Consider the following 12,951-nt stretch of genomic DNA (forward strand, 5'->3'; position numbering starts at 1 on the left):
CACTCGGCCAGGGAGCCACCTGCGGAGCTGCTGAGGGTTGCTGGCTGCTGTGCAGGGCGGCCGCAGGGCCCTGGCTCAGCCTCGCCCCCTGCAAGATCCAGCTGAGATGACACCAGGACCAGGAAGCGAAACTCCTGCCTCCTGTAACGTCTCTCCAGCGCCCTCTACTGACACAGCTGCAACGCCAGCTGGCAACTTCCTTAAAGGACTGGACTCCTTTTTTCATAAAGCGCTCAAAAGGAGTGAATTCGGGGCCGAGAGGAACTAGGTCAATAACCAACATAAAACCCATCTGGCAAATAAGTCCAGGACTTTTACTCTTGCAAATCTAGCCTTGGTTTCCTTGTTTTTAAACTTGAAGTTCCTTTTTATTATAATATTTCACTATTATGTTTAAACCTAGTGCGTGCTGAACTCCTCTCGTCCATTCTTTCCTCTTATTACTTTAGTGGTGCTGTTTGCATGAGTGTTTGTCAGTCTTTGGGAAGAAACTGTGGATAAAAGTTTGTTCAGTTATTTGTTCAAGCCTGTTAGAAATTGTTCCAGAGGGTTTTTGTTGTTTTTGGTCTCTCTCTCTCTGTGTGTGTGTGTGTGTGTGTGTGTGAAATATGGTCAGCCTATTGCCATTTGTGACTCACCTTATAGTTCCCTAATGAAGTTAAGTGTCCTAGTCTGTTCCGGCTGCTATAACCGCATACCAGAGCCTGGGTGTCTAAAAACAATACGTATTTCTCACAGTGTCGGAGGCTGGGCAGTCCAAGGTCAAGAAGCAGCAGATTTGATGTCTGGTAAGAATGCACTTCCTAATTCACAGCTGGCCGTCTTCTCCTGCATCCTCACATGGTGGGAGGGGCAAAGGAGCTCTCTGGGTCTCTGTTATAAGGGCATCAATCCTATTCACGAGGGCTCTACTCAGGACCTAATCACCCCCAAATGCTCACCTCCAAGTACTATCACATTGCAGATTAGGTGTTTTTAAAAAATATATTTTTTATTTTAGAGAGGAGGGGAGAGGGAGATAGAAACATCAATGATGAGAGAGAATCATTGATTGGCTGCCTTCTGCATGCCCCCTACTGGGGTGGAGCCCACAACCTGGGCATGTGCCCTGACCGGGAATCGAACCCGGGGTCCTTCAGTCCATAGGCTGACGCTCTATCCACTGAGCCAAACCGGCTAGGGCCAGATTAGGTTTTAACATAAACATTTTAGGGTGACACAAACCTTGTTTTTTTAAAAAAATATATTTCTTTATTGATTTCAGAGAGGAAGGGAGAAGGAGAGAGAGAAACATCAATGATGAGAGAATCATTGATTGGCTGCCTCCTGCACACCCCCTACTAAGGAACAAGCGCGCAACCCAGGCATGTGCCCTTGGCCGGAATCGAACCTGGGACCCTTCAGTCTGTAGGCTGACGCTCTATCCACTGAGCCAAGCCAGCTAAGGCACAAACCTTGTTTATAATCCCAAGTAAAAGCAGTAAACCTTCCCAGGTGTTTCCATTCTGTTCCCTTCAAGAATCTACTTTTGTTTGTCTCCAAATCCCTTGCCTTGGCTGCAAGATCTTACGTGGTCTGGCCCTTGCCTACTTCTCGGTCCCACCGCTCGCCCTGTCAGTCATCTCCAGCCACACTGTCCTTCAGGCACCAAAGCTGGTCTGCTTCACAGCCTTTGCATTTGCTATTCCTTCTACTGAAGCATCCTTCCCTCCAGATTGTTATTTTTTTAAATAGAACTTTTAATTGATTTTTAGAGAGACAGGAAGTGAGAGAGAGAGAAACATTGATGTGAGAGCAAAACATTGATCAGCTGCCTCCCACATGCCCCCTACCAGGGATCAAGCCTGAAATCTGGGCATGTGCCCTGACTGGAAATCGAACTAGCACATTCCATGTATGGGAAGTCACCCAACCAACTGAAGCACACTAGCCAGGCTCTTCCCCCAAGGTTCTTACACTTCATGCCGCCTGTTTCTGATCTCTGATCAAATGAGTAAAGGGTCAGTTCATCAAAAGGACTTATAACTGCCATATATATATTTATGTCCCTAATAATAAAGTTACAGAATGCAAAAGCAAAGATGATATAAAGACGAGACAAGTATACAACCATCGTTGAAGATCGTAACACTTTTCTCTTACTAGATAAAAAAATTTGTAAGGAACTACTCACATGCTGCTTCTAAGGTTGAAAAGTAAAAGGATGAATAAAGATATAAAAAGAGGATTACCAGAGGTAAAATGGGGCAGTATATAATAAAAGGTTCAGTTCATCTGGATAAATGTGTATGTTCCTAGTAACAGCACTTGTGAATACCATAAGCAAAAATCGATGGAACTAAGACAGTGGTTCTCAACCTTCCTAATGCCGCGACCCTTTAACACAGTTCCTCATGTTGTGGTGACCCCCAACCATAAAATTATTTTCATTGCTACTTCATCACTGTAATTTTGCTACTGTTATGAATCGTAATGTAAATATCTGATATGCAGGATGTATTTTCAGTTACAAATTGAACATAATTAAAGCATAGTGATTAATCACAAAAACAGTATGTAATTATATATGTTTTCCGATGGTCTTAGGCGACCCCTGTGAAAGGGTCGTCCGACTCCGAAAGGGGTCGTGACCCACAGGTTGAGAACCGCTGAACTAAGAGAAGAAAACCCAGAGCCATCACTGGAGATTTTACTTGATTGGGATGCTGCTAAAAGTAGTAAACAAAAAAATTTATAACCTTGAAATACATGTATTAGAAAATAAAGCTTGAAAATTGATGAACTATTCATATAATTGTCAAGAAGTTAGAAAAGAAAAAAAAAGCCACCAAAATAAAAGCATAAGCTAGGAAAGAAAAAAAAAAGTTTAAATATGCAATAAGTGGAATAATACAGGGACATTTCAAAGGATGTTCAAAACATTGTTTGCTGTTTTTTGATTTCACTTTGTTGGTAGAACATTAAATTTTTATAAATTTATCCTTTTCTTAATAACTTGTCTTTTAAAGAATGTTCAATTTTCCAATGATGTAGGCATATTCTTCTATTTTTACATTTCATTGTTGATAACCCTGATGCATTTGGAATTTGTTAGTCTTGACAGACAGGAAGTTAAAATGGTATCTTCTCCAAATGTGGCCAATTGTCTCAATGCCATTTAAAAAAGATTAGAAATGCCATCTCTCACCATATGCTAAATTTACCTACAGATGGCATTCTCTCTCTGGTTCTATTCTGTTCTTCTGATGTATTTACCCATTTCTGTATAAATATTTTACAATACTGATCAATAAAAGTCCCTCCCACATCTTTTTCCCCTTTTACAATTTTTTAAAAAATATATTTTTTATTGATTTCAGAGAGGAAGAGAGAGGGAGATAAAAACATCAATAATGAGAATCACTGATCAGCTGCCTCCTGCATGCCCCACACTGGGGATTGAACCTGCAATCCGGGTATGTGCCCTTGACCTGGAATCGAACCGTAACCTCCTAGTTCGTAAGTCCACACTCAACCACTGAGCCATGCTGGCCAGACCACAATTTCTATTGTTTACATCATATCTTGCAAATCCATTTTACTTTTTGGATTGCTTTGGGAGGAGTTGATGGTTTTATAATATTAGGTTTTTCTTTTCTAGGTTCCTGGCCTGTGTCCATTTTTTTCCCCTCTGGTTTTCTATGTCTTTTGGTAAAACTATAGTTTCCTACACAAAGATCTTTCATACTTTGTGTTAGGTACAATCCTATTTTATAAGCATTGTATTATGTTGTTATTGTAAGTGGGGATTTAAAAAATGGTTTTTTAGTGTGGACAGTTATTGGTTTTTTGAATGTTCTATCCATCTCACTGAGCTTTGATTCATTCCAAGAGCTAGTCAGTTGATCATGTGGATTTTCCTTGAAGATGGTCAAATTGGCTGAATGTCTCCCCTCTCCTCTTCAGGTGATAATACCCCAGTTCTCAGCATTGGTAGTGGGCTTCCTTGTTTTGTTCTAGTTAATACTTTTAGTATTTCACTGTTAAGTAAAATGTTATCACAGTGGGATTGCATCTTATCTGAAAACTCAAATAACTTTAGAACATTTACTTTTCCTAGAAGTTTCATTTTTCCTTGAGATTTCCTCATAAATGGGTGAAATTTATTCTATGCAAAGTTATCAAATGGCATCTTTTCCTTCAACTTGTTAATGTAGTCAACAGTGTTGACATTTTTCTAATCACTCATTTTGCTTTTGGTATACCTGGGTTTTAGGTATTGTACCTACATTGTTTATCAACTATCAAACAAACCAATCCATTAAAACTATCATTACCCGGCCAGTGTGGCTCAGTGGTTGAGTGTGGGCCTGTGAACCAGAAGGTCATGGGTTTGATTCCTGGTCAGGGCACATGCTCGGGTTGTGGGCTCAACCCCCAGTGTGGGGAGTGCAGGAGGCCGCTGATCGATGATTCTCTCTCATCACTGATGTATCTCTCTCTCTCTCCCCCTCTCTGAAATCAATAAAAATATATTTTAAAAAAACCCACCCTTCTTGACTTCAAATGAAAAATCTATAAAATGGGTTGCTGAGAGAATCAAATGTTAACATGCTGAACACAGTGTCCACTCCTGCATAAATGTAAGACATTATTAAATTGCAAGTCAGGTATTTTAAATTTAAATGCATTTATGAATGAAGGTACAATATAAACACATTACACTCTCCAAAGCCATGTAAAACCCGAAGGCATTAAAATTTATTAAATGATGCAATAACAACAGAATTCTTTATTTACAATAGCATTATTTAACATCAAATAAGCAAAGAGCATCAGCAAAGCAATATTAACTTGCATAAATGTATTTAAATTTCTCTGAATATATCTACCTTTGCATAAACTGCTCACACGAGAAATACAAACATCGATGCAGGTGAACAAGGTGATGTTCAGAGTCAACTCCATTTGGAAAATAAACCACAACCTGAAACACTGTAAGCTTTCTCCTGAAGAACCATAGTTAATATATTGCTTAATTTTACCCTTGTATAATCTTTTCATATACACACATCTCAGATGCAACTTCATGAGGAACTGTACAAATAAAACCCACAAATGACAAAGGGAAAAAAAGACAGTTAAATGTTTGAAGAAATGTATCATCATCACCATCCAACAACGTAAAGGTTGAGTGATGATGTACTTATTCAAAAAATTGTACACAATTCACTATACAAATATAATACATCGGACAGCTATGTAGGAATATACAAGACTTAAAAACAGATCTAAGGCATTATGCTAGATTTTAGCATTTTGAGGTTCTTGCACATAGCTTTTACCTGTAGTAAGAAACTTAAAAGATTTTGTTTTAGTCTATAAAGAAACACCAGGGAGAAAATTCTAATTAAAATTGAAGCCACTACAGTAATTTTCTTTTGTGCAGAGAATGCTTTGCTCTTAGGCAGCACACTACCATACAAATACTAGAAAATTTTAAATTCACACCAACAATTAATGGCTTAAGTTGCATTTCAAAATTGATTGTGTATCTTTGGGTTCTACAGTGGATGTGGGCCACCCATTTCATGTGGTCAGCCCATATGAACTCCATTTTTAAACACAGATTAAAAATTGCATTATATAAACTGCAAAAACATTGCTTTCAATTATTACAGGCCATAGGAGATACACGTGGGAAGGGACATTTTAATCTTTGAGTCAAACGAATTCATTGTAGTCAAAGAGCTCACTTCACTTTCCAACTCACCACATTACATGAACATTTAAATGAGTCTTACAACCAAGTGAATGTATGTATACTTTTCACATTATTTGTTTTTCACATTTAGTAATAAAAGTAAAACACTGATTCTTTGTCCTATTAAACAAAAACCAAGGACTCAGTCTAACAAATTTACTGTGTACAGCATGAGAAATACTGATAACGAAGGGGGTCGATTTGGCTTTTGCTTCCACAGTGATCAATATGATCAGAGGATTCCTTCACTTACTTTTCTTCTCTTAATTAGATGTAAAGCAAAACCCATTCATTCCCTGATCTGAGCCATAAGAGAATTTAAAACCTCTTTTCCTTCAAAACAGCCATGAATTATTCGAAATGATCAGCTTCACTGGTTTACAGATTTATCTGACTTGGGGTTGACATTAAAACACAGTGGGCAGATGGGTAAACAGTAAAAGATACACAGATTTTTAAAAAAATATTTTTGGACGTGTTACAGTGAAAGGGGACTTAAAACTCAAAACAAAACAAATCCAGCTTAAACTCCATTTCTCCTTTGTGCTGTGTGAAGTTAAAGTCATTCTAAGTCACATGTTTCTAAAAAGCAACTTAAAACTGGTCACATGACATCGTGTAGGACATAAGCCTTGGCACACGGATTCGGTCACGGAGTTCTGGGCCAACGTCTGCTCGTTTTATCCATCGCAGTTGGGCAACCCAGGGTTTGGTTGAGAAGAGTAGAGCCTGGTGAGGGGGCATGTGGACTGATGGCCCCGAGAAGTGCTGTTCTGGGCCACCTCCCTGTAGTGAGACCCCTCTCAAGTGGAAAAAAGTATCGAAATGCAAATTTCCAGAAAATTTCTTTAGTATGGAGCAACACCTTCAGACTGTCTACTTACCGTTTATCTTTGGGCTACCGGTATATCTCTCTCTATAATCCATCACTTGTACATATAGGGAGAGATATACATATAAATAGGGGTAGTTTGTCCATTGTCTACCCGGCCACAAACAATCAATCAAATTTCAAGGAAAAACCTCTCTGTTCCTAAAAAGCCTGGCTTAGTGAGATATAAAATGCTTTGCTTTTTAGACATCAAAAAGACACCATTCTGAAATTTAGGTAAGAAAGTCTTAGGGGTTGGGGAGAAATAGCTCAAAAAAGGTAATCAGTTTCTTGGTATTGCATTTGTCTGAAACTGACACCAATTAATAAAAGATTATTCCACTTCCCGCGTGGGTGAGAGAAACAACCACGAAAGTGGCCTGCTCACCACAGGTGGTCTTCCCAAGGTTCATTAAGAAAGAATATAAACATATAAAAATCAAGAACTGGGTCCTACGGCGGCTGCATATCATATAGATTGGATAAATTATTTATGAGCAGAATCACAAGGTTTAGAAAATAAAAAGTCTTAAGTCTACAAATTAGGTCTAATCAAGGCATTGATATCCTTTACAAAACACCTTTAGGAGACATTGCTATGAAGATATCTAATTTAATACTGAAGTACCTCATTTTTGAGTTAATTCCACAATATGTATACCTCACAAAAATTATACAATTAAAACATGTTCTCAACTTAAATTATTGCTTGTTTACATATAAATTGGATTTTATGTACCTTACAAAACTTCGGCTTAGCACTGCTAAAAAACAAAATAAAAAACACATGGCGGAGGTGACCCTGGCGTGTCTCTGCTGCTTCAGCGTAAAACACGCCAGGACGTCCTGTGTGTGGGTCTGTGTCGCTGGGGACCAGGACAGACACGCTTTGGGAGCAGGTGTCGCCAGTGGGATCGGGATCGTGCTGACTCTGCTCCTCTCCTTGCCAGTAAATGCATTTTTCTGAAATTTAAGTTAGCAATTGCTAAGTGGCTGGCAAAACATTTAAGGAAATAAGGGGCTTGTCTGGTTTCTGTTGCTTTTATTGTTTTGTTAAATGAATGAAAGTGTGTGTGGGGGGGTGGGGACTGGGGAAGGAAGAGTCAGGGTCAGGGAGGAAGAGGAGATGCTAATCCAAGCTGTCTGATCAATCGAAAGGGAACTTAATTTGAAAATGAATAATATTTCTTCTTGATTAATGATTTAGATGAACTTGTTTGGTTTTAACAAAAATAAAAGAAAGGAAAAAGTCCTTGTTACATGAACAGCCCTCTCACGTGCTCCTTTTCATCTGTTCATTAGCTGGAAACTCTTCCCAACTTGGTCTTGAGAGCTTTCCGCAGATAGCGGTCTTCACTTTGTGGGCGTCTCTGTCCATACAGCGCTGTCCATGGTGTCTGCCCTGCTTTTATCCCAAATGCAGTTTGATTTTTTTAAAAAAAACCCCTTTCTTTCCCCCAGATGAAATCGTAATCTTTTGTACATGACTGATTAGCCAGGGAAAACAAAGCAAGAAACCAGTGTCTGGAACCAAACAGGAACAGAATAAGAGCACGGTTGTTTCCCTTAAATACGGACATTTAAATACATTCAATCTGACATGGGTATGAACTTTGCCTGTCAACATTTACTTCGCAGGAGAGATCTAAGTTGCACTAAGGTGAATGCAGTGAACAGACTGAGCAACTGTCTGGACACAAGCTTCAGGCTGGAGAGAGAGAGAGAGAGAGAGAGAGAGAGAGAGGCAGCCCCTCTTGCAGCCGCCACTCCCCGGGCCAGGCCCGCATCTGCTGAGCTCGCTGGGCAGACCTGGCTGGCAGGCCGGTGGGGTCCTCTTGCAGCCGCCACTCCCTGGGCCAGGCCCGCATCTGCTAAGCTCGCTGGGCAGACCTGGCTGGCAGGCCGGTGGGGTCAAAACAAATAGACGCAGCTCTCCATCCCAGACCAGGAAGTGTTGTGAGCAAGTGAGCCCAGTCAGCTGAAGAAAGAAGCAACCAGCTACCTTCAGTGTCAGCAGTATTTCTGCAGAAAAACAGAAAGATCTCTGAATATGTGGTAAACCCGTCATAGAGCCCATCACAAAAAAACATCAAAATATTTGCCGTTAAACAAGGTCAGCCCTAAAGGCTGCCTCTGGATGAGTTGCACCTGATTTAGAAGCAGACAGATGGCGCTGTCCCTCAGTGAACACACGATGCTGGCAAAGGCCAGCAGAGCCCACATGCTGTTGAGGGCACTACAACAGTTCCCGACTGCTCCTTCCGAATACTGCTGCCCCGGCACGGACCTCCTCGCCGGACCCAATCTCTCCCACCTGCTCAGAAGGGATGAGACTCCCAGGGGCTGAGCTGCCCCTGCCTTTCGACAGCATCTGACCCAGAAGTGACCCCACTTTCTTAATCCTTCCTCAGCATCAGCCAGTACAAACCCACTTCCTATCAAATAAAAGGTCTCTCTCTCTTTTTTAAATTTACTTTAAAAATATATTTTTATTGATTTCAAAGTGAAAGGGAGAGGGGAAGAGAGGGAGAAACATCAATGATGAGAGAGAATCATTGATCAGCTGCCAGCTGCACACCCCCTACTGGGGATCAAGCCTGCAACCCGGGCATGTGCCCTGACCAGGAATCAAACAGTGACCACCTGGCTTACAGGTCAAGGCTCAATCACTGAGCCACAATGGCTGGGCTAAAAGGACCCTCTTAACTCTCCTACCGAGATACTCCCAGGTTCCATGGGTGTGTTCTCTCTGGCAAGCTACATCACCTAGGGTGTTTGCTCCACAGGTACTCTTGCTAGTTTCTGGTTGGTTATGTGCTGACAATCGATTTGAATGGCTGGATACCCAGGGCTGTACACTTGTTACTGTAGTGAGCAAGAACCATGTGCAGATGTTTCTCTGGCTGGTGAAAGTATATCTGTCAATGCGTTTTCTTTGGCTATTGACTATATACACTCTCCCCCAAGTTTTCACTATTTGCTAATATTTCATTAGCAAATATTAATTGAGTACCTACTCTGTGCCAGGTTCTGGGGATATAATCATGACAAGCCATTTCTGGCACTGCTATCAAAACACTGCTGAATGGGCCAGGAAGGCAATTAGAGAATAGTATGATCCGAGTTATGTGAGGGGGAACATTAGTTGCTGTGGGAACATATAACAGCTGCTTGCTCCTGGGATTTAGATACCGAGACACAGAATTTTAGCACATGAGGGCCATGAACGATGATCTAGTTTAAGTAAGATCAGGGAGGAAGTCAACCCAGAATAATGGATTTCCCCAGAGCACCTGGGAAAGCGAGCTGGGGAAACTGGCCAGCTCCTGTGTTCTAGGAGCCAGAGGTGGAGCTACCTGCCTGGGCACTTACACAATTTGCCCCCCCACCGCCCCCAACCTGAAAAGTGAGCCCAGGACACCTCCGATTATATTTTCTCTTTTAGAAGAACACCCAGTATACTTTTCTTTGTAATGTTTACCCCCAATTTGTGTCACTACATGATTTTGCATGTAAATACTTGAAGGTTCTGACTGAAATATATATAAAAAAATCCTTCAAATTCCAGTTAAACTGGGAAAAAATGCTAGTGGAGAAGGTTTATATCCTTCAGAACTTTAAGGCAGGGTTCTTTAACAGGGACCGACATCAGTAAGCGGCTGTGAGCCAGACTCAGGTTAGTGGCAGAACGTGAGCATGGACGGCGGGTGTGGCTGGTGTGGTGGGCGGGGCATGCCGTCCTAGCTGTGCCACAGAGTGGGGAGTCATGGAACCCTTCTGCACCTAATACACCTTAGAGCCGTGTGGGGATTGAACAAAAGGATGTACACAGAGCGTTTGAATAGTTCCTGGGACATAATAAATGCTCAGTAAACATCAACATCAGCATCATCACCAACTCAAAGTGAATCCTAGTTTCCATAACACTAGTAAATACAAATAATCACAACTGTACTTTATACAAGAGCCATGAAACTGGGCAGTGAACTCAATTTTAATACGTATAAATATGAAAATATAAAGGAATGCTATAAAAAGTCCTATACATTTTGGTTAAAATAAAATACCTGTCCTTCTCTACATAGTTTTTGGGTAAGTCCACAGTTGTATATACCAGCTCTGCTTGAAGCTATAATTTTAATCTCCATTTATAGATAAATGGAACACAGATTCAATTAATAATGAATCACAGTGGTTTCTAGCTCAGCAAATAGAACCCAATTACCAATAAAAATTCTGAGAAAAGTTCTTTGATTTGCAACAGCACAGAGCACATCACCCTCTGCGCCCACACCAGCGGCTGGTGACACAGGCAGTGATGTCGCTATTACTCATGGATTAGAAGGGATATACTGTACACAGCCTTCTCTGGAGGAAACAAGAGTGTCCGTGACAGACTGTTCTCTGGCCTTAACATTCAGCATAAACAGAGGACAGATGGGTAAGCCTGACTCAAGAGGGGACTGGGAGAAACAGAGAGTGAGAGGGTGCAAGGGGCCCGCTCAGTTCCGAAGGCACCTCTGGTGGCGAGCGCCTCCTGTACTACTCAAGTCGCCTTGTGTGATCCTAACGATAACCCTCTGTCCCAGGTCTAGTGGGTGCCCATCAGGCACCGGGGCTCTCGGGGCCCTCCCTGCCCAGTGCCAGCGCAAGCGCCAGCTCTGCCATTAGTCGAGCTTGGGCGTCCCTGCCTCTCCCTCCTTCATCCGGTGCTGCTCGGGGCAGCCCTCCGCTCCTATGATCTGACCCACCGCTTCCGAGCTGTGTGGCCTGGGACAGATGACCTAATCCTGAGCTGCACTCTTCTCATCTGAAAATGCGTTGGAGACCACAGGCCATTCCCTCTCTCAGAGGTTCCTCCCCACCCCAAGGTTAAGAACCGGTGCCTGAGGCCAAGGGCTCGGCTAAGGGTTCTCTTCCCTGCAGGATGGCAGCAGGAAGGAGGTGAGCTGCTCCTCTCTGGCCTTTCCAGTGTGTAGCTGTCTAAAACCCCGAGGAAAGCCTTTGTGAGCCGGGCAGCAGAGTACAGGGCGAAGGGCGCACAGGAGCTCAGACGGCCGGGTTCACTCCCTGCTGGTGCGGGACCCACGGCAGGGCTGTACTCGTGCCAACACTTGTGTGGTTCAAACGAGGTCACTTAAAGCTCAGCGAGAACAGGCGTGCAGTAAGTGCTCAATACCCGCTGGTGCGCCTGTGATTTTAAAGAAGAATGAGCGCTCTGCCTCACCCAGGCCAGGCTTTTCTGTTTGGAGGTGATGCAGCGACAGAGGGAGACAAGGCAAGTGAATCCCCGGGTCGTCGCAGACAGGAGCGGGGACTGGCTGCTGGCCTGGCCCAGGAAGTGCTGCTGGAGCCGTACCCCACCAAGGGGTGGGCCAGCAGCCAGCCACACGGAAAGGTGAAGGAGGGAGGCCTGATGGACTCGGTCACCGCCCCCCCGCCCCCGCCCAGACACAATGTGCTCAGAGGTTCAGCCCCTGGCACTTCTGGGTTCAGCTGGCTGTCCTCTGTGGAAGCCTCGTCACCAATAACGTTGCCATTCCTGGGAGGTGCAGCCCAGGCTCCAAGCCTCTACTCTGCACATAATCACCCCTGAGCTCCGGGCCCCACCTGGGGAGGCGCAGTGCACAGGAGGCAGGACTGGCATCTGGGAGGTGCCAGCCAACTTCAAACCTCATGCGATGGCACATTTATTCTAAACACATGGTCCATATGAAATAGGCTCCGTTTTCTGCTTGAGTTTCTATACCAATACGTCCACATTTAGACGAGCTGTGCATCTGGGTACATAGAAGGTAACGTCTCCCGGACTCCCACCCACAGGCCTCTGTGCCAGGTGACTGTTCTCTCAACAAGAGACGCCACACAGGCGAGTGCACACACTCTGCCATTAAAATCCACCAACTGCTTTTTAAACTTGAATGATAATCTCAACAAAACCATCCAAGATCCATTTTTTTTGTAGGAAATTCAACATCAATTGTACATTTTCTCCATTGAGAGGGAATTTTTAACTTAAAAGAGAGTATCTAGTGCTTACATATCCCTTGTGTTAAGAGCCCCCCAGGGCAAGTGTTACAAAGCCCTCCTACAACCGAGCCCCTGCTAGGCCCACAAGGCGCTGGGTTCTAAGCACTAATTAGCCTACTGTTTCAAGACTAGATGTTGAACATGGTGATATTATTCTCCTTAGAACAACTGTCAAGGTAACAAGGAAATAATACACAAGATTGTTGCCTAAACAAAATGGAATATAGACAAACATGTAAGCAAACATAAATTCAATGGCTTGCCCTAATATGACTAATTCACCGCCACTTTGTGTTCTGCTTGGCTA

General features: G+C 42.9%; 1 protein-coding gene across 7 annotated transcripts in view; it reads right to left on the reverse strand.

Moving 5' to 3' along the window:
• Positions 1-8,450: 8,450 nt before the first annotated feature.
• The window catches only part of NCOA2 (nuclear receptor coactivator 2), a 249,509-nt gene continuing 245,008 nt past the window's right edge, over positions 8,451-12,951 (reverse strand). For all 7 annotated transcript variants that reach the window (XM_014539821.1, XM_014539824.1, XM_005866357.2 and 4 more), the window contains one exon: positions 8,451-8,636. In XM_014539821.1, the coding sequence (XP_014395307.1) occupies positions 8,625-8,636 (12 nt within the window). In that variant the 3' untranslated portion in view covers positions 8,451-8,624. The remainder of the gene's footprint in view (positions 8,637-12,951) is intronic.

The sequence above is a fragment of the Myotis brandtii genome, unplaced genomic scaffold, assembly GCF_000412655.1.
Source record: "Myotis brandtii unplaced genomic scaffold, ASM41265v1 scaffold23, whole genome shotgun sequence".
NCBI lineage: Eukaryota > Metazoa > Chordata > Mammalia > Chiroptera > Vespertilionidae > Myotis > Myotis brandtii.